Source organism: Chroicocephalus ridibundus, chromosome 3 (assembly GCF_963924245.1).
Source record: "Chroicocephalus ridibundus chromosome 3, bChrRid1.1, whole genome shotgun sequence".
Lineage (NCBI taxonomy): Eukaryota > Metazoa > Chordata > Aves > Charadriiformes > Laridae > Chroicocephalus > Chroicocephalus ridibundus.
This window is the reverse complement of record NC_086286.1, coordinates 79,232,256-79,254,221: the sequence shown is the minus strand read 5'-3', so window position 1 is coordinate 79,254,221 and position 21,966 is coordinate 79,232,256. Positions and strand designations below refer to the sequence as shown.

The following is a 21,966-nucleotide window of genomic DNA, read 5'->3' as shown; positions in this document are numbered from 1 at the left end:
TCTCACCCAGAGTGTTGTCATATGAACATTACTTTCCCCGAAGCAGTATGCCACAGGCCCCGCGTCTCATGGGTCTTGTGTGGTCCATGTATGGCCAAGGTCACCCACAGGGATGATTGGGAGCTGGAAAGTAACTGTGACCCCGCCAGATCCATATAACCAGGTACCATGACAGGTACACAGCTTCTCGATATCAACTTGAGTGGGGATAGTAGATAAAAGGTGATGCAGAGGAAGACGCAGCACGGCCCTGAAACACTTGCAGTCTAAGTAGGCACACCGAGTGAGCGAGGCTTTCAAATGGCCTCAGGGCTGGCCTAACTTTATTCCTGTTGAAGTCAGCGATAAAACTCCCATAAACGGAGCCTTTTTGAAAATCCCACCCTTGGGGCGTTGAAGTACTTAAAGGAAGAGTCTGGAAATCATGCAGGCTTTAGATTCAATTTTGATCAGTTTTCATACGTGTTTCTGTGGGCCCAGCCAAGGAATGGCGATAAGAAGGGTTCCTCTGTCTTTCCGTTTTGTGCATCCACGTTCAGTAAGTAAAATGTGTAGGAACAATTATACTGTGGTTTTAATTTTGCCTCTAAACTGCAGTATCACAAGCACACACGTGCTGTGTGGAGCTGTGAAGAACTAGCTGGTACCGTGACTTAAGCGATAAAGGCTGTACGGCCGATAGACCAGTGAATTCTGAAGAGGGCAGATAATCTTGCCAAAAAGGCCCAGGGCTGGCACTCAGGAGATCCAGTTTTATTTCTCACTTCTGACACGGGCTTCCTGTATGACCTCAGCACAGTCATGTAATTGCTCGGTGCCTCAGTCCATCATCTCTTTAATAGGGTTACTACTTACTTATTTCCTTTCTCCCGCCCTGGCCTGCCTTACTTAGGCTGCAATTCTGCCAGGGAGTGGAGCATTTCTTACCACGTGCAGGGCCTTCACCCAGTACAATGAGACCTAATGGCAATGCCTCTACAGCAATGCAATACCAATTAAATAAATAAATGAAGACGATAGTATCATTTAGGACTAGATTTGCAGCTTGCAATCCAGCCCAAGGTCAAAGTGCTACGCTTCCCTGGAACCTCGGGACCTAAGGAAGCGCTCCGCAGGGAGGTTTCTGCACTGGTCAAAATCAGCGCCAAGCAGTAGCAGGTTTTGGGAAAGGACTGAGCGTCAGTCGCAGCTTCGCAGCCGGCCTTCGCTGGCTAACTGCTGGAAGCCACAAGTAGAGGCTCCTGGAAGCCACGAGTAGAGGCTCCTCGGAGACGTGGCGTTGGACTAAGCCTCTTCTCACCTTGTCTGATCTTGGCTCTTCAGTGCTACTGCGGTTCTCCTCCCCTACTGACCACTAAGTCGTGCACATGAATGCCAGTATCACAACTGCAGAGGAGCTGGTGTCCTTTTGAGCTGCCTTGCATTCCCATAAGGGGCCACATTACAACAAAAGCCACAGCAGGGCACGCAACGTCGTGACCCAAAATGGAGCTGCAGTGAAAATTATTTCCGTTACTCGAACCTGCATTCATTCTGATTAATTCAGTGTCTCCTACTATATTTAGATAACCAGGGATTAATTGTATGTGTGCTGAAATGCTTGTCCCTTGTAATAAAATCATGCTGAACTATTCCTAACTTGAGTGCCACTTGAATTCAGAACCTAACTAGACCCTGAGGACCTTAGCCCTTACTTAGCTGGACGTGTAGGGCATGTAGGATCAGGGCTTTGCTGTTTTCTAATCAAACCACATGGTTTTCAAATCTCATTGCTTGTCTATAATGCTAAATAAATCAGGAATTATTTAATTTGACTGCTAATTCTACCTAGCGATGCTTCAGAAGCACACCTACTTCTCAGTGCATGCGGTTGTCTGTATCTGGTATCGGAGACGACACTATTTTTGTGCTAAATCTAGTCCCTAGTTTAGGTCGATGCAAAGCTAGGTGAGAACTGATACATATACATTGCTATGTAATGTATTTCTAACTACAGCTATATTAATAGCTGTATGTTCCTTGGCTTTGTGGGTCACCCCTTTATGAAACCCATAATTAACTATGTCTTCAAGTGAGCTACTTCGGAGGGCTTTCTGCCAGGGCACGGCCTCGGATGAGGCCGGGCAGCGGGATTACATTCACATGTGGACGTGGCTGAACATGCTCCCGTATCACCCGCAGGCGGAATGAACGTTTTCAAGAAATGGCTAAACTGGACTCTGAATTTAAAGTTTACCAGAATAACTTGTGCACCAGTAATTGATGACCAGTGGAAACAAGTCAGAAAAGAAACAGCGCGCAATTCCTCCACCACGACTGGCAGCCGGAGCTGGTTTTATGGCGAAGTACGGGCAGCCAGTGCTGCAGCTCTGCTGCCTCCCGATCCGGAGGGCCTGGAAAAGTGAAGAAGTGGGGAAAAACGAGACGGTACCCGTCTGTTCCTGCCGTTTAAAGTTTAGTAAACCCTTGGAAAGAGTCACCGTAGGCTTTGTGAAACCCAAGCCAGGCCCCGGTGCCGCTGCGGAGCTCGGGGATGGCGAGCAGGCTGGCCATGTCCCCGCCGGGTGTCAACCACCTCTCCAGCCCTGCCGGTTCCCCCCGCCCCGGCCCGTCCCGGCGCTCCCGCCCCGTCGGGGCGGCCCCTGCGCGGCGCCGCCCGCCCGTCCTCCGCCCGTGGGCGGGCCGTGCCGTGCCGTGCAGTTAGGTTGAGGCTCCCTGCGTGTGTCTATAACTTTGTGTTGCTGCCGGTGGTTGTTAGGAGGAGGAGGGAGGGATGTGGAAGTCGGCGGCGAGCAGGGTGACAGGCTGCTCGGGCGGGCTGCGGCGGGCGGATCGCTCGCCTCTGGCCGGCTGCTCGCAGAGGGAGCGGGGGGATCGCCGCTTTCCCTTCCTTCGCCTTTAAAGGGAAGGCTCCTCGGAGCTGAAGGCGCAGGAGCAGGAACCATGCAGCAGCGCTGCTTCTTCCTCCCGTGATATTCGGATCTCGATTTCTGCCGGCGTGGAGGTGGCTGTTGATTCTTTCCCCCCCCTCCCCGCCTGCCTCCCCTCCCGATGTGGCTCTCCCTGCCTCTTCTGCCTGCGCTTTTTAAATGACTTGAGTGAAGGGGGAAAAAAAACTGTCAAGATGGCAGCAGCAGGAGCAAGGAGGTTATGAATGTGGTGTTGATGCTGGAACAAAACCTATTCTCTTTGGCAGCCCTAGGGAGGGCTTAAAGCTTCTGGACCTGTTGGAAGACTGGCGATTTGATTTGTTCCCGTTGTGTTTGCTTTTTCCCTGCGAGGAGGAGGATTTTTAAATTTTTTTAAAATTTTTTTTATTTTAAATGACTAGCCCCCGGGGTGGCCTTCTCCTGCCCCCGGCTCCGTCGGCTGTGAGATTTTAGGGGGGCTGCTCGCGTGTGGCTCGGGGGGGCATCGCAAAGTGACAGGCTTGCGCTAGTATGCAGTTGGATGTATGCTAAGACTTCGGCTGCCTTTAGGGCGTTTTGAAGGAGGAAAAAAGAAAAAGTCTTCGGCGTAATCTGAAGGACCCCTCTCCCTGCCCTCCTGCCGAGGGAGGGGGCAAAGGACCAACCCCCCCCTAAAAGGGAAGGTATCTGCGGAACCGACGAGGAGCTCGCTCGCCGGGGAAGGGGGGGAGGGTGTCCTCTCCCGGCTGGATACAGCGCGGTTCCCGCTGGAGCGACTTCTGCATCCGCATGGAGTGAAACATAAACAAACGCGCACACGCACCGCGGGAGCGGACGCCGCTCCGCCGGCGCGGAGGGCAGCGCCGCGGGCACCCCCGGCACCGCCCGGCACCGCGCTGCCGCTCCGGCTCCTAATCTGATTTTTTTTTTTTTTCCCTTCCTTCCCTCCCTCTCTCCCTCCCCTTCCCCCCCCAACCCCCCCCCCCTCCCCCCGCTCCGGCGTGCGCATCGCCAGCGGCGAGCGGGGCTCGGGGTGCAGCGGGAGAGCTTGGCCAGCGAGCCCGTAGCGGAGAGCGGCATGCCCGCCCGCCGGCCCCCCGCCTGCTAAAGCTCCCGTCGGCACCGAGGAGGCGGCGGAGGAGGAGCGGGGTCGGCCGCCCGCCCCGTCGCAGCGCCCCGCCGCCGCAGCCGCCCGCGGGGGAGGCCAAGATGGCAGAGGCGTCGCCCCCCGCCCCGCTCTCCCCCCTGGACGTGGAGCTGGACCCCGAGTTCGAGCCGCAGAGCCGCCCTCGCTCCTGCACCTGGCCCCTGCAGAGGCCCGAGCTGCAGGCCAGCCCCGCCAAGCCCGCCGGCGAGCCGCCCGCCGACGCCGCCTCCATGATCCCCGAGGAGGAGGACGACGAGGAGGAGGGGGGCGGCTCGGCCATGGCCGTCGGCAGCGCGGCCCCCGCGGGGGGAGAAGCGGCGGCGGCGGCGGCCACCACCGCCGTCCCGGAGGAGTCGGCGCGGCTGCTGGCCCCGCTGCCCGGAGGCGGCCCGGAGGGGCCGAGCCTGTCGCCGGGGGGAACGGCGGCGGCGGGCGGCGGGGGGCTGAGCGGGGGCCCGGCGGCGGCGCCGAGGAAGTGTTCGTCGCGGCGCAACGCGTGGGGCAACCTCTCGTACGCCGACCTGATCACCCGCGCCATCGAGAGCTCCCCGGAGAAGCGCCTCACCCTCTCCCAGATCTACGACTGGATGGTCCGCTGCGTCCCCTACTTCAAGGACAAGGGCGACAGCAACAGCTCGGCCGGATGGAAGGTGAGGCGGGGGTCCCGGCGGACCCACCGCGCCGCCCCGACGGACGGGCCGCCCCCGGGGGAGGCGGTGGCGGACGGGGGTGGGGGGTGCCGGCGGCTTTCCCCGACGGCAGCCGGCCGGGCGCTGCCGCCGGCCGCGCTGGGGGTCGGGATGTCGCCTTTTGCTTGTTTTATTTTATTTATTTATATTTTTTTTATGGGAGGGGGTAAGAAAAGTTTTGGCGCTTTCCTGTTGCTGTGTGCAAGCGGGGAGGGCTCCGAACTCCGGGAGGAGGGGAGACGCTGGAGCGGAGCTGGCTTCTCTGGTGCACGAACACATAAGCAGGGAAAGAAAAAGAAGGGAAAAAAAAAAAAGAAAAAATAATTTTTAAGGGTGGGGTTTTGTTTTGTTTTTTGAAGTTGTAGGTACCGTTGGTGTAGCTCGTACTGGAAGTAAGCAGAGTTGCTTTTGTGCGGGGTCAGTCTGAGTCTCAAAGCTCAAATACAGAACGACTCTGTGTCAAGAAATACCCCTGTGGTTTCCCACACGTTCCTCAAAGGCAATAGAGGGAAATTCGGGTCTTGACATTTCTTCGTAAAGTTAATCAAAGTGTGGAGTTACTGGCTGCTCAGCCACAGGAACGCTTGGTTTGCGCTTCCTGTGGTGCCAATCTATTAGGGCACCGTCCACTGATAAATCCCATATATCCGAGTGTTTTCTGTCCAGCATTGTGACAGTTAGCAGCTAAGATTACTACCGTTTTAATAAGTGACAAAACAAAATAAATCTGGTTTTGTGGCTTGTTTACTTAGCGCGGGCAAAAGCACGTTGCAGGCAGGCAGGGTTTCTGCTCTCAGAGTCTAACAAGGCCTACAGGAGCCGGTGCTGCACATAAAGCACATTTGTAGTGATTTCCAGAACTGCTTTTTTCTCCTCGTTTTCCACGTCCATCTATTAGTGTCTGTCGGACACCGAAATGTCACATACTTGCAGCTCTACAGAAATGCAGGTGCTGCTCCATGTCGATACTGTTTGCAGAGGGAAATCCCAGAACGGTTCAGTTGCTGCCGAGGGCCGATGCTGGCAGCATCCGAGACAGTTTTTTTGAATGGATGGCTGAAGGCGAATTTGCCGGGAAGTTTTATTGTGTTACAGAGCAATTAAATTTTCTCTTTGAATCTCTCTGGCTTCGGATCAGGGGATAACTGACAGTATACAAGTCAGTCGGAAATACTGTATGGATGAAACCTTTCTGGCAGTTTTCATATTAGCAGCCCTGTCTCCTATTTTGGTGCCTGACTAGGGCTTGCTGCTAGGAATTGAAGTGCAGCTGTGTGATTTTTTACCTTCCAAACGGAGCACCGTAGAGGAGGCATTTCACTGACAGACTTGTCTCAGGCTGGCGAAAATATAAACACAAAGTTTTATCGGCGTTATATTTTAGCTGGTTCAAGACAAGTCTCTTAAAAAAACACAGATCCTTTTTACAGCTTTTACCTCTGTATTAAGGTGTTGAATTTTGATCTGACTTTACAAGTGCGACATGGAGTGTGATAAAGGGTTACGTCTTCTGATGACAGCCCGTGCCTTCGTAAGTTGTTTTGTTTCACGCAGAGGCAGTGGCTTTAGATGACAGCTGCTATGCCAAATCCAGCCTTTTTATCTGATACTTTGAGTTTTCAGTAAATTCTCGATACTCGATTCAAAGGAAGACTTATCGAACAATGGGGCTGATACTGTTTCGGCTGAATTTGGTGGGAAAACTCCCATTCGCTTCCAGCAGAAGCAGGATTTGGGCTACAATGCAAAGTGCTCACATTGATTAGTATGCTTCATACAGTCACAATTTTTCTGACAATTTATACTGTTAATTTGATATTGATTCCTTTGCTGAGCAGCATTAACTGGTACTTGGAGCTAATTAAAATGTTAAAAACTTGGATCCCTTGAGATTCCTCTGATATAATTTAGTTCAGAAGTTTCTCACAAGCCTTTAAGATGACCTTTCTCGGGAGAGGCAAGCATGCTGGTAGCAGAAAATTCTGCCTCTCTAATGACTGGGAGCCGTCTCTGGAAGTTAGGGTGAGGTGTTTGATCACGTTAACGGCGGGTGCAGTTGTGCGTGGGTGGCAGGGGCATTCTGAAAGGGGCAAAGGAGAGGTCAGGAGCTAATAATTTGCCAGGCAGCCAAAACGGCAAATTTTTAATTCCTTAGCAGGGCTAGAGTTTCTTTTAATGTATGCATATACGTTCAGGAGACGACTATCTCAGGAGAGGACTATTTCAGTTTCTTTGGCTGGAAAGTAAATTCGTTTGTGCAGAGGCAACACTCTTTAAATAGAGACTCCATCTTAGTCTTCCGATGCTAAAACACATTATATGTTATTATCATCTTTGTTTCCCTCGCAGGTAATGAATACAACTCTTCAGGAACTAATGTCAGCTTTTCACATCAGACTTTTTTCAGATTGCTAGTTACACTGAGATTTTAAATGAACAGAAGATACTTCTGTATCAGAAAGCTTTTATCTTAATTTAGAATATTTTTACGCAGCTAAGTTCGTCTTTGAAGGCAGCAAGCCCATTTAACAGTATTCTGCGCTGGCACTGAGTGGGAAAATTGTCATTTTAAACAAAGGGAAGAAGAGAACTTGGTTTTATTATCTTTTGTATTATTATATATGAAATATTAATACAATTTCCAGTGACATGTGCTGAATGCCATAATCCGTAAACATAGCTGGGATTATACTCCTCAAAACAATTATTTTAAGAGCTATAAATTAAAGTTACAACTATCACTTTTTCTTTCTTTTTTTTTTTCCCAGTTTTTTTTTTTTGCCTAGGGCATTAAGGCAGAAGTGAACGTTTCAGATGTGGTTAGGAAGGCATATATTACGTTTCCGCTAATTCAGATAAGGTTTGCCCAATACACACCCCCGGCCCCCCCTGCCCCCAACAATCTTCTCTGCTTCCCGCTCTCCCTGGCCCTCCGTGGGATGTTAACTAACCTAATACTGCCTGAGAACTAACTAGGGCAGTAGCGTACGGTGCATGGCTGCAGAGCTGGCATGCTGCGGACACTCTTGTGTCCCACGGGCAGCCTGGTTTCATATGATCCCGTATGCTTCCAAATCACCGGGAGGGGCTTAGGTGCATGCTTCAATGTCCGCTTACTGTCTTGGATCCTGATGGAGCGTCGGTATTTGTATTTGTCATCACTTGGAGGTGGGAGAAAGGGTCTGAGGGTGAGCTGCTTTCACCCTCGTGACGTGCTCTGTGCCAGGCGGCTGTTGCAGGTACTTCCACGGAGCTCCCCGATGACCAGATCAACCCGTCTCTCCAAATTCGGGTATCCTTTACCCTGTCGATGTCCTGCAGTCGCAAAAATACTGTGCTGACTTAAAAACCAAATGTTCCCCAAAAAATATTTAGGATGCAGTCACTCACTTCCCTCAATAATCTTGACATAGAAAACTGAAACACCTTTGTGGCCGTGTATATAGTAGAGGTGCCCGGTTTCACTATAGCTTAAGTACTTCCATATCTCTTCCTGTAATGTTATTTTGTAATTTCTTGCAGCACTATCTTCTGAAACAGTCTTTTCTACATGTAGAGTACACTAGGGGGACTATTTTCCTCTTCGTTGAGCGGTATGGCAAGACGATGAATCCGGTCCCTTATACGCAGATACCAGCAGTTCCCAAATTTAAATGCAGCTGATTTGCTTTGATTTGTTTTTTGTATCAGAAGCCTATTTGTTTTACACCTGTTGCATTCATCTTCCTCTGGAAAGATAAATACTAACTAGCTGCTGGGATATTTACTTTGAAGGGGAGATTTTTGTAAACTTTGTACGTGGACATTTCATCATTCCTTACCGTGTTTTATCAACCGATACGTACCGAAGGGCTGCAGTCCCTTCAGTGTAGCAAACGCGCAAGTCTCTTCTCTAATTATTGAGACTTGAAAAGACTTGAGAAATTTGCAAGCGATGTAGACAGATGTCTAAATCTGTTTGCCAGATGCTGATACTCAAGACGTGTCGGACTTTTATTATCATCTTTTTGCAAAGGATGTGGGAAGGAAGCAACACCACTCTCTGTTCTTCTTATGTCTCCTTCCTTGAAGTGGCATACAGCGTCTTTATCAGGAGCGACAGCATAAAACTGGAGTTTGCATCAGTTTCTTTTTTTTCTCTGTTGTCTTTTTTTCTTTTTTCTTTTTTTTTTAAAGACTGTTTCTCAGTTAACTGCTAGTATGAATATTACTCTTCTATTTTATTCTCACTTTTTTTTTTCTGATTTTGAGCTGCCTTGTTCATCTGTACAGAAGGGTTTGTGTTGCACACTGTATCCCAGTTATTTTAAGTTTTGATCTACCGAAGCGAGCACGGGTTTAAGCACGTGAATGGATCCTTGGGACTTCACTGGGATTACTTGTGTGCTTAAACTTACTGCTTAAGCATCTTACCTGATCAAAGCCTTACTATGTTGTGCTTTCACAAAATACTCAGTAGCATTTGTAAGTGAATTTCGTGCTGAGCAACGTAGAGAGATGTGCGGTTCCGGCCCCAGAGTGAAAACCACTGGATAACAAGCTTCTTTGCATCAGAGAGGAGTCTACTTTAGTATCAAAGTAACAAATGACTTTTTAAACTTTCCAGTAGAAACCATATGTAGATATTAGCGCACATGATTATTTGATATCTGTAATGTACATCAAAGATCTCGCTTTTCCCCAGCTCATGCATGCAGGCGACAGCTATTAGAGGAGAGAGAGAGAGACACCGAGTAGCTCTCCCGGAATCATTGACATTGTTTGATCCACAGTGAGACAGTGAGGAGAACCTCCACCGAAGGACTTGTTAAATGCAGATATAAACACATCGCCTTGGTGAATGTCATCAGCTGCAAAGAGTCGCAGGCTCTGAGAAACTTAACTTTTGATGTGAATGGGAAACCTCCAGTGAATGATGCCGGAGAGTATCGCTGTCAGGTAGACCTGCATGACAAATACTGGAATTGATGTTCCTCAGTTTTTTAGAGGCAGAAGGTTACCTAGAACAGTCATGCAATGTCAGCGTTGTCTGTAATAGGTTATTAGAGTCAATATTTGAGTGTATTTAAAATAGGAAGCTTGAGAGTGAAGAGGTTGGCTCCTGCACTTACCTGTGTGTTTGAAAGTACACGGTTAATGCTACTAAAAATTAAATCACCTTAGTCTCTTTTATATCCGCTGTATTGTATTGGCTTGAACAAACACTGTCTGAGATTTATCAGGCTGGGGAGGAGGGACGTCCTGGCTCTGCTGCCCTGGAACGTCCTGCGTCTGCTTGGTTTTGTCCTGGTAACACGAGCAGTGTCTTACACACCAGGCCATTTTGTATTCGGGTCATTTTGGTGGTGCTACACCACTTTGCTGTAATCCTGGGAGATTAGGGGAGGCTGGGCACGTGCTGGTGCATTTAGAAAGGCGAGCGATTAGGGTTAGCCCGGTGGTTTTGTGAAAGCTCTTTGTGCTGAGGTGGACAAAGTAGAACCCTGGGGTCAGTGGCGTCCCTTGCAGAAGGCAGGCAGCGTTGGGGGGTGGGAGGGGGAATGTGCAGCCCCCCCCCCACACCTTCCTGCAGCGTCCGGGCTGTTTTCAGCCAGCTCGTGTGGGGTGGATGGGGGAGAACAAGCATGAAATCACTCCAGAAAATTACGGGTGGGTGCGCTGGGTTCAAAGGGAGGCCGAATGGATTGCCTTGGAGGTAAGGGAAGACTGAGGATTAACAGCCAAAGCATTTCTCTAGGTGGCAGCCTCCTAAAGGTGCCCTGCAAGATTTTGGCAGCCAGTAATTTTGCGTGGAAGTATGGAAAATCTTTTGTGAGGATTGTTCCTTATTTGCAATGCAATTACAGTGGGTCTTGGCGTAGTGGCGGCTTGCCAAGGGAGAAACTGAAAGTGTTTCCTAATGCAAGTTGTTACTTAGACTAAAATCTTTGCATGTTCTTGTTTTCTCTCCCACTTTTTTAAAAGCCTTGCTACTATCTCCGTCACAGAAAACGCGCCCAAGGGCAGGATTATAAAATGGCAGCATTAGTTTCTTCCAAAGGCACGAGGCCCTCTGCGTTTCGAGGCAGACTCTCTCTGGAGGGGGGTGAGCTCCGAGCATCCTCCTGCTGCTGTTCCTTTCCCTCCACCACAAAAAATTCCCAAGTCGGCGCTGGAAAGGGGCCATGAGCCTCACCAGGTCCCAGGGCAGGAGTCACATCCAGGTTCCGCAGCACGTAGGGAGCATCCCGATAAAGGCCTGCCTGATAACACAGCGCTCGAGGAGCCGCAGGGTTTTTTTTGATGTGGCTTTTCTTGGGGCTGACAAGTACGTGCGTGGCACAGTGGTTCAGGAGCAAAACGAAGTGTTCAGGTAATGTGCACAGTCATACAGTTTTCGGTAGTGCTGGCTCAGCACACCATGAGTTAAGTAAAGATTATACTTAACCTTTTATTTGCTCTTTTTTTTGTGCTTCTACAAACTTAGGCTGTTCTTTTTCTGTTACAATTTCCTGAGCATTGCCACACACTAAGCTTGGAAAATGAGGTGCATTTAGCCAATTTATGGCCTGACATATATTAATTAACATTAATTACCTGCTTGAATAGTCCATTTAGCACTTATTATTAAAAAGTGGCTTGTCTACAGACGGGGATTTTCCTTCGGAGTGAGATGTTTTGTTCTAACTTGCTTCAGACAAAATCAGGATGGGGTATCCCATGCTTTTCTGCAGGGCTGTACCGGTTTCCTGATGTTCCAGTTGTGTGTGTGGGATACTATTGCACCACTGACAGGCACCAGCTCCTTACCCGTGTGTATTTGACAATTATTTGACATCAACTTAGCTTTCCCAAGCAAACCAGTGTGTTCCCAAGTGGTTTTTGTTAGCGGTGGGTACCGCTCTTGCTGCTCTGGTTGAGGCAGCCGGAGAAAGAGCCACACTTCTCAGCTTGCCAGGAACTGCAGGGAGATCTGGAGGCCTGCGGTGATGTGGCGCCAGCCCGTGTTTGGGGTGGAGGAGTAGGAAAAGCTCAGGTGTGCAAGGCCAGAGGGGGTGCATAGGAGTTGTTGGGGCACCCTGTGGTGCCCTGCAGGGAGGGCGTCTTCAGCTCTCCGAGGATGATGGACCTTGAGGCTCTCGCAGCTGTTGAGCGCAGGCCACCGCTGGAGTGGAGCATGGCCTCCAACAGCAGCAGGTTATGTCCTGCTGTATTCATCAGCTGCGTTATCCAAGTTTTCTCCTGGGCAATGTATTGGGCAAGGGTTGTCACAAGTCATTGGTCTAAAACCTGTGCGATGAGGGGAGTAACATGCAGAGAGCACTTGTTCAATTTCCAAATACCAATATTTAAAAAAAAAATATTCCATTTCTCAATTCCCCATCCCCCAATTCCGCATTCCTGTCTTGTCAGACTCCAGGGATGTTACGTCCTACTTTACCTTCTCCATCCTTCCTTTCCTAACACCAGCCGGGGGGGTTGCGTGGTGCATGGGGTGCCTCTGTGGGAAACGGAGGGCTGGCTCATAGCTGTGCATGGCAAGTAGCTGCTTTTTGGTTGGGGATACAGCGTGGAGGCGATTGGGCTGATGAAGAGCAATTTCAGGGCAGCGTATGGGGTTGGGAACAAGCAAGTGATCGCATTAGTGCTCTACCTCATCCCTGTGGTGAAATAGCAAGGGAGCTGCCTTTCAGCGGGGCTGGAGGAAGGCATCACTGTGTCACCATTGCTTTTTGCCAGAAAGGTTCCTCCCGATACTGTGCGTAGCTGTGAGGTCCGGGAGGAGCCAGTCTTGCTGTGCAAAGCTAGACTCCTTTCTCTAGGCCACCCCCCTTGCACGTTTGTTCAAGGACCGATATGCTCCTAACGCGGCTTTGCAGGGAATTTTAGGCATGTCGGGAGTTAACAGCATTAGTGTCTTGTTAATAACTCTGTGTCCTACCTGGACTTTGCTTATTGGGGCAATTCTCTTTATCTGTACACTGGTACCTATTAAAAATAAAGGCTATTTAAATACTTCTACTGATACACCTTTGTAAGATTTCAATGACAGAGAAATGCCTTTCTGGGTATTTGTACTGGTAAAGAAATGCCTTGTGAAAAATTAGCTCTTATAACAGACTTGTGCTAACGAATTGTATGGATTGCTTGCTTGATCGCAACATGTCATGTACTTAAGAGCTGAATTATGAAATGCTGTGTTCTCACTTGAATATGTTTATTTGGCAAGGTGTTTCTTTGCTTTTCTTTATGATTTTCTCCCCTGCTGGTGAAGTTGCCACTCATCAAGTGTAAAGGGACATGTGAGGGAGGTGTGTGCTGGTACAGGAGGGCAGAGGCAGCCTGGGGGTCATTGCCACAGAGCTGGAGGAAGGTCCACTTGAAGCCAGGAGGATGGTGTGTGGCACTAACAGCTCTGGGTCTCCCGGAGAGTGCTGCCTGCCAGTTTTGGGGGGGCAGTAGGCTACTTGCAGTGGAGGTGGGGCTCTGGGGGTGCAGCCTTTGGCTGCTGCACACCTGAGTGCTGCGGACAGTCTGGCGCGGCGTTTCCATGGGGTGAGTCACTGGATCATACCACTTCTGCATCCCTTCACCCACTGGCCATGCTGAGGTGAAGGGTGGGTCTGTGCTGACGTCTCCATGCGAAAATCCCGTCGAGAGCTCCATAAGGAGGGCAGGAGGCAGGAGCGCTGTCGAAGGCGCTGTTTCTCTCTTTTGACACCTGCCTCTGAGGCTGCCTTCACGCTTCGTGTTGTGCTGTGGGTCTGCCTGGGGGCTGCTCATAACCCATCCCTCAGCCTTGCAGCACCTTCAGGCCAGCCTGCCTCCCCATCCCTGGCTTTCCAAGACCTTTGGCTCTCCCTAGGGAGCAGCGAAGGCCATGGGGACACCCGTGATAGTGACCAGCGTGTGGGATGCAGTCCTAGGAAAAAAAGTTTTTGGTAGGTCTGCTGTCTCCTGAGTCGCGTGAGCAGAAAAGGGCAGGTCCGGGCTGGATGCCAGGACTTGGACAGGGAGGTAACATCTGCTTATCCTGACCCCAGAGGAGTGGGAGGCAGCAGATAAGTCGGAAGGCTGATGAGGACAGAGAGCATCCAGCTGGGGGAGGACAGATAAAGGAGCAACCCAAAGAGATCGGCACGTGTCTGCTTGGGCTTCGCTCTGCCTCCTGGGTGCTGTGACTGCTCAGTCCAAAGCAGTTCCCAGTTGGAATGGGAAACCAGTTTGCGTGGATGCGGCCCAGTCTATGACGGTGCAACTTTTACGGGTAGATAAAGTAAAGAGAGCAGGGTCTGATTCTTGCCCCTGCTAAAGGCCATGTTAAAGCAGCGGAGTGGGGCTCTCCTGTGGTGCTGCAGCAGTGTGCATTTGCATTAACGTAAGTAAGACTCAAGCCAGCGGTGCTTAAAATCCTGATTGCAGCTGAGCCTGGACTCCCGGTGAGGACTGAACCGGACCAGGGAGTGTTAGTAACAGTGTTGCACTTAAGTAAACAAAGCTTTGTTTAAAGACATATTAATTACCTAATAATAGTCTAATACAAACTACTCTCCTAGTCTAGGCAGCCAGCACCTCTGACGTTGTAGATGATTTGCCATTACAACTTAGTGTTTTCTTGTGCCATACCATGTTGGTTTCTGCATTTTTTCCAAAATAGGATGAAGAAGAATAAATATATTATTCTAAAGAGATCATTTTAGGACACAACATCCAGGGCCATATTTGTTTTATCTAGAATGTGGACTGAATTATCTTGATATATATGCCAGTTATGTGTCAGCGCTCTTAAAACCTGCTGTATTTTTTTTTATTTCTCTCTACACTAGCTCTTCAAGCAGCTATTTCAGCTCTCCAAAGACACATTATGACCAAAGTTAGCCCTGCTTTCTCACATGAAATTTACAGTGTAAACATGCCTTAAAATGTGAGACTTAATCCAAATCAAAAGTTTCTGACTTTGCGGGTATTTGTGAAGTTAGGCAGTGAACACCTATCTTGTGTAAATATATTTGCTAGTACTTCATGGAGGATTTATCAGTTTCATATATAAAGTTCTAGATATGCTTAGTACATAACATTTGGCGTTTGATAAGTGAAAACAGCGCTCAACAAAGAATGTCTTTGTGTGAGACTCTCACAGGCTCCCACATTATCACCTTTTTTGCTGATTGGTTTTGTGCTGAGAGCAGTGATATGGTTTCCTGAAAGCCTATAACCTGCTGTTTGTTCTGCAAAACTGCTCTGGACCTTAACTAATTTTCAAAGAATGGTTTTTTCCAGGAATTCGTAGGAGAAGGTGACGCCAGTTCAAGTCGTGTCCTGAGATGCTTGTAAGCTGAGACACGCAGAGCCGCTGTCCCTGTTTTTGTGCAACACGATCTGTTATGTTCAGAAGTTTCGCTGTATGGGGGAACTCAAAACCATTTGTCTGAGATGTCAGGTTTCAGGGTGAATGGTGCTTCTTTAAGTATTCATCAAGACCTACAATGGGAGGCTGCTGGTCCTACGATGCCTTTGTAGAACAGCCTTGGCACCAAGAATGATGCTGCCGCTGAGGAGCTGTAAAAACTCTGAAGTGTTTTGTGAATCTTGTGCAAGCAACTTCTGCATTTGCGTAGCCTGAGCCATGCACGTGGCCCAGATAAAAGGTCCACATCTAAAATCTTCGATTTTAAAATGGAAATCGTGTCAGAGCTCTGCATGGATCGGGCCAGAGGTTTCCAGCCTAGTTTGTGTAGCAGCCAAAAGCTCCAAACCTAATACTGTTATTTTCATCATGATGTTGACAGTGTAATTCTCGCTTCACATAGCATGTTGAGACTTATTTCTTGCCCCATTGCTCTTACAGCCTGGTTCATGCACGGCAAAAATACTTTTGATTTAAATGTACTAGGAGGTTTGCACTCTTGGGGTAGGAGAGAAATCTTTGATGAGGAGCTGTTTTTTAGAAAGCTCTGGGGAAGGGAGCTGTGTGCTTAAGAAGGTATTTGAAAATCAATGGTGAAGCCATTTTACATACAAAAAAAGAGGGAAAGTGTGTAGGCCATGAGGTAGTGGCATATGGGGCTGGGAGGAGGAAGGATTCTGTGAACTAGCAGTAGGGAGTAAATCAACCTGATGTATGTTCACAGACATCTGATGTCTACTGGGCCTAGTGGGGTAGCTGGGAGCAGGTGGAAGAAGCATACTGTTTACCTAATTAGAAACATAAATAAAATCTTTCCGACATTTTTTTCTAAATGAAAACGCATCTGAAGCATATGTCAGACTTCTCACATCCAGGAAAGATCTCTAAAACCCTGCCGTTCCCCAGGGAGGCTGTTTCTAGCCCACCTTCTTCAGGGCTCTGCTGGGTACCAAGTCCTTCTGGTTGGAGGATGGAGTGGGATGTGCATTAGCAGTTGAAGATGCTGGAGATCTTCCTGAGCGCATCTGTACTCCTCTCTAATCAGTGGGAAAAGGTCTGTCATTTGAGGTGATAGACCAAGGAATTGGAAAAAACCAAAGAAAGTGATCATAATTGAAGTCATTGCAGGTAGGATTTCATCTCTGTGTATTTATTGAGAAGTCGGGGATGGTGGGGAGCAAGGCCTGGGCGGCTGTACAGTCAGAGCAGCTCCATATCTCCAGTGTATTTTAGACACCGAGGAGACAAAGATGATGCTAATTGCAAGAGAAACTACTTAACTGCTTTGTATTATGTTTGAAATGAAGGGGGAATAACGCTGATTGAATGACCTATTTTGACTTTCTCAGTATAATACGTTTAATGTTTTAGTCTTTTTCTGGACAGCGAATTATAATTTTATCAAATCCTGCTGGAAATGAATATGTTGCTGGGCAAAGTATTTTATCCTCGCAGTTTTAACCACAGAGTTACCTCTTGCCGCTTGAATCAGTGGCAGGAGTTTTCTCTTTCGTCTGTAAAGGTCTTTTGCTATGCAACGCAGTGACAGCAGTTTTTTTTAAATACAAAATAGGGACCTGTCAGGAAGAATATAAAATAGGGCACTGAAGGAGTCTAATTTAGAAGGAGAAAGGGCATAAATCTCCACCTCTCTCTGATGACAGAAGGCCAAAGTACAGCAGAAGTCTTTCCCTGCTTGTAAAGTGCTGGCCCTGATACCAGAGAAGTTGTTCTGTTAAAGGCACAGCTGTATCTAACCTGCTTACAGGTTTTTCAGCATTATTTTCGGTACATAACTGGATGTTGCATAAGGGGATCCTTAGACGACGAAGCGCCTCTGTTAGGGTCCGCTCTGCTTATTGTGCTGTTACAGAAATTGTTTGCGGTTTTGGACCGGTGTCAGGCAGAATAATACTGAATAAGTCCCAGATGAATGTGGGTGGTGAAAGGAGAAAAATAACTTCAAATAAAGAGGGGTATTATCAGCTGAGCAGCCAGTGTTGATCCTATGGTGCTGAAAAATGGAAGCAGGAAAAATAGTCTTCTTTTTTTTTTTTTTTTTTTTTTTTTTTTTTTTAAGATGGAAAATCTTAGCCGAAAAATCTGTTCTGACCTGAGCTTGGTACCCTACTTAAACTCGCAGCAACTTGGCATCTCTGCAGCAGCGCTGCGAAGTATTGAGTGGGAGAACAGAAGTACAAACAAGCCTCCAAAACTTGAGAGGATCCTCAGATTCTTTGTCCGTTTAGGACAACATGACCTGTAGCGTCACTTGCAGCTGCTGCATCCAAGAGTATAAATAGTGAAAAGAACACTGATTTGGCTAGGATAAAATGTTCATTTTGGGTTTTTCCAACAGCTGTGTCGGGACTTAACCCTGGCAAAAGCTTCTCACGTGTCATTTTTTATTCAGGCTCCTACTAAGCATGTGGAATGACAATGTTCTCTAATTGAAGGAAAAAAAAAAGGAAAAAAGTAGTAAATTGAGAAGTAGTGTGGATTTGGTGTCCCCTCAGCCTGAAGGAAAAACAGTTTGCTTGAACTGTATGATAGCAGTTGTTTGAGAAATTAAGTATGGATTTCCTTCAATTGTAGTTGAATCATGACATCTTACTAAATTTATCCAGTCTTGAGTGCCTGGTTTCTGGTTTGACATTTTCTTTGGATGGTTGTTGCTTTGTTTGTTTTTTGTTTTTGTTTTTTTTTAAAAAAAAAGCTCTGCATGGTCTAACAGATGGTAGTTTCCTTATTTTCTGCAGGAAACTGTGTCAGGTATCAAACCACTGATTTTTCCAGGTGGGTATGGGCATGCAGGGACCAGCAGCTTTCTCCTTAGAAGCGGGTGGGTTCGAGCAATGCCAGTGATGGGCCCTTTCCATTTTCCAGGAGCAGACAGGGAGTAGGAAAGTTGGATTTCGCATGACTTGACCATTAACTGCGTATCACTGGAGCATCCCTGTGGATAGGGAACACTGTTCAGTGAAGTGCCAAGCAGAAGTACTAAATAAGAGTGCACTTCATTTATACGAAAATCTACAGTGAAAAAATGTTTCGATATAAAAGCCAAGTGCTCGGGGAAGTACAAAGTGTCACGAATAAAGTTGCCCCTAACACTTGAAATAACTTCTCATGCTGGCTCTGACACCATCGTTAGTAACGAGCTCACACACTCTATCCACCCCCAGTCTCCTTGTCGGGCTGGGTGCTTCAAGGGGTATTCAGGGTTTCGGCTCATGCCCCGTCATCTCCGTGTGGGCCCTATGCCATACTGGTTGCACTCAGCTCTCAGTAAAGAAATACGCCCTTCCCGGTGTGCTCGTCTGTGTCATTCGCCTCCCCCAGTACCCGTGGGTTCTCCCTGATGGGCACCGTCCCAGCCCTGCATCCTCTTCTCCCCTGCCCAAGCTCCTCATCCCCAGTGGTCTCCTGTGCCAGCCTCCTTCCCTGCCATTTCCAGTCCTGTTCCACGCATTCCTCCTTCCTTTTCCTGGGATCTCCCGCCCTTCTGCCTACCTCCTCTGCTTTCCAGATCGGCTGTCCTTGTCCAGCTTGCCTGTTTTTTTCTGTCCAGCTCCCCATTCCACATTTTTCCCCTGCCCTAGGATCCCCTATTTCCCATGTCTTGCCTATCGCGGGCCACATACTCTGTTTCTAATTCCAGTTTCACTTCAGGTTTGCAAAGCTATTAGCAACGGGGAACAGGGTTTTATAAGAGGAAGTGTTGGACAATTTGAGGTGTAGGTGGGGCTCACAGCACCACCTATAATTTACAACATTGTTTATTTTTTTAACTAATCCACCCTTAGGTAAGTAGTCCCGGTGTGCAAATCCTTAGTCATTTGGGTAGTCCTGTGCCCTCTGCTGATACTGTGTACAGAGGGATTGCTCATCTGTGTCAGAGATGGAGGATCCAGCTTTAGAGAGACTTCGATCTCTGTTTTGGTGTGGCCTGTACTAGACAGCAAACAGTGTCTGAGATTATGCAGCTCATTGGGCTACTGAGCTGTCCCTAGAATAGTTAATGGTACGTGTAGTAATTGCTCTCCTTTCCATGGTGAGGGGTTGATCCTTTTTCCTTCCCTATCAGTGAGAACAGAGGAGACATACAAGTTCCTCACTGATAATATAAGACATGAAAATACACAGTCCGTAGTCACACCATATTCTGCATCCTCTACTAGGTGCCCTCTGACTTGGTGTATTTAGACTGGAAAATGTAAAGAGCCTTTTCCTTGCATAGCTCCCTGGTTTTCTTGTACCTTCTGCCTCTGCTGCTGACTTCACGCCTGGTCTTTAATGATTCTGGCAAATGCCTCCACATCTAGGTGGCAAACATTTTTGGTTTTGTTATCAGAATTAGGGTTTTAGTTATCACACTTAGACTGAGAAACTCATGCTGAAGAGTTGCTTAAAACTGTAAGGTGATGCCCTGGAGCATAGGAGGGTGGGCACCTTTTCTGCTTTCGCTGGGTACGACTTAGCTTCTGTCATAGTCAGTAGGCAGCTTCCAATGGACTTGGTGGCTAGATCAAGTCGTTTAATGGTGTGAATAACCTTACGTTGACCTTTTAAAGAGCTTATGCATAGAGCGTGCAGTTTACGAGTCCCTTGTTTTGAGCTCTATCAGGAAGGAACTTTAATCAGGTAACAGGGGGGCCTGTCCTCTTTCCATCGCAATAAAGTGCACGCAAGCAGGCGTCACAACGAATAGCACAATGGCATGCCCTGCTTTCTCTCCTGCAGGAGAAATCTGGGGTTCATCCTCCGCCACTGCTCCCCAGGCTGTTCCAGCAGCTGGGTCGGCTGAGGGCTTCACTGGTGGTGGCCGATGCCTTTCAGGTACCACACTCCGGTTTCCCTGGCTATAGATAACAGCTGTTCAGTCGCAGCTCTCTGGGTCACCATGTACGGGGATTTTTCTGATGGTTGTGGTGACCTTGGTGGGGAATTAGACTGGATATAATGTTTCCAAGAATTGGAGACGCCTGTGCCATTGAGCTGGTGCGCGTTGCCGAATCAATTACTAGCATTGGCAGGATTTTGCTTTAGGGGAATCTCGCAGCTACATCACAGTCTTGTTATTAGTAGAGTATTGTTAATTGGTTTTAATATAAAGCGAGATATTTGCAGGGAGGCTGGACCTTAAATAGTTGGTTTCTGTGAAGTATTTTTCCCTGTGTGCAGTGCTGTTGCAGGGCGTACCCTGGCACCGTATCTCACTTTTGTTTTCGGGAAATTTTTATCAGCTCCTGCGTGGAAATACACGTTTGGTGTAGAACTGTCATCCTCAGGTGAGGAGTTGCGGCGTGGTGCCTCGACCTCCTCCAAAACTGGTGGTGTCAACTGAAACTCTCTGCCTGGAGGTTCTGTAACGTTTTTGTAACGTGTTGAATCATGATAAGGGGATGCGGTGTATGCCCCTGCCGAGCTTTTGCAGAGGGGCTGCCCAGCCAACCCCTCGTTTTTTATGTGCAGCCCCTGCTCCAAATCCAGGTTGCCGGCCCCTCCTGCACCCGTCGCCGTCAGGTGGCATGGAGCAGTTGTGACACAATGTTCTCAGGTGCAATTTAACTTACGACCTCACATATGTGAATGTGCCCCTTGGCAGGTGACCCCGCTTCACCAGCACCAGTTTAGAGCTGCACAGTTTTGCCCTGAGAGATCGGGGTCAGGCTTGGGGCTGCTTCCTTCCTTCAGTGTTGGGTTTCGTGCCAGGGCAGCGGGGTGTTTCTGCAGGCCTGCTCAGCCGAAGCCCCCGCTTGGGTTAGCCCTTGCTCGTGCTGGCGCTGAAGTTACCAGGAGCCCTCTGTGGAAATGTGTCCCCCCTCGTTCAGCTGGTCCATCCATTGTTCACCGTGTTTGCAATTGACTGTCAAAGTCATAGAATCATAGAATGGTTTGGGTTGAAAGGGACCTTAAAGATCATCTAGTTCCCGGGACACCTCCCACTAGACCTGGTTGCTCAAAGCCCCATCCAGCCTGGCCTTGAACATTTCCAGGGATGGGGCATCCACAGCTTCCCTGGGCAACCTGTTCCAGTGTCTCACAGTAAAGAATTTCTTCCTAATATCTAACCTGAATCTCCCCTCTTTTCAGTTTAAAACCATTACCCCGTGTCCTATCACTACACCCCCTGATAAAGAGTCCCTCCCCACCTTTCCTGTAGGCCCCCTTTAGGTACTGGAAGGCTGCTATAAGGTCTCCCTGGAGCCTTCTCTTCTCCAGGCTGAACAACCCCAACTCTCTCAGCCTGTCCTCATAAGAGAGGTGCCTTCAGCCCTCTGATCATCTGTGTGGCCCTCCTCTGGACTCACTCCAACAGGTCCATGTCCTTCTTATGTTGGGGGCCCCAGAGCTGGACACAGTACTCCAGCTGGGGTCTCATGAGAGCAGAGTAGAGGGCCAGAATCACTTCCCTCGACCTGCTGGCCACGCTTCTTCTGATACAGCCCCAATGTGGGCTGTGAGCGCACATTGCCGGCTCATGTTGGGCTTCTTATCAACCAAGTGTTGCTTTTAATTCAAGTGCTGGTAGGGTTTGCCTTAAAATGCCTGTGTAGCGTTAAGCCAGTTAGGAGTTACAAATGTAAATATGTTTACACAAAAACGAGGAATGCATGAAAGCTGGCATTGCTTACACAGCCAAAAGCAGCGTGATTATATGCTAGAGGGACACTGAAAATGTAGGCTGCCGGAGCGTGCCTCCAGAAGTAAATCCCAACCAGAAGCGCTCACAGCCCCTGCCTTCGAATGCACTGCCTGCCTGCTACAGCTGCTGGGAGAGGGCTCAGGAGTCTGTCAGCATCCCTGGGGAATTCTGTAGGAAAGTTTGCA

The 21,966-nt window shown here is 48.6% G+C and overlaps 1 protein-coding gene across 2 annotated transcripts in view; it reads left to right on the top strand.

Moving 5' to 3' along the window:
- The first annotated feature begins 3,908 nt into the window (after nucleotides 1-3,908).
- Nucleotides 3,909-21,966, top strand: part of FOXO3 (forkhead box O3) — a 96,481-nt gene continuing 78,423 nt past the window's right edge. Inside the window, exon 1 of one of the 2 annotated variants that reach the window (XM_063329834.1) lies at nucleotides 3,909-4,706. In XM_063329834.1, the coding sequence (XP_063185904.1) occupies nucleotides 4,119-4,706 (588 nt within the window). In that variant the 5' untranslated portion in view covers nucleotides 3,909-4,118. The remainder of the gene's footprint in view (nucleotides 4,707-21,966) is intronic. The other variant, XM_063329835.1, reaches the window with a different exon arrangement.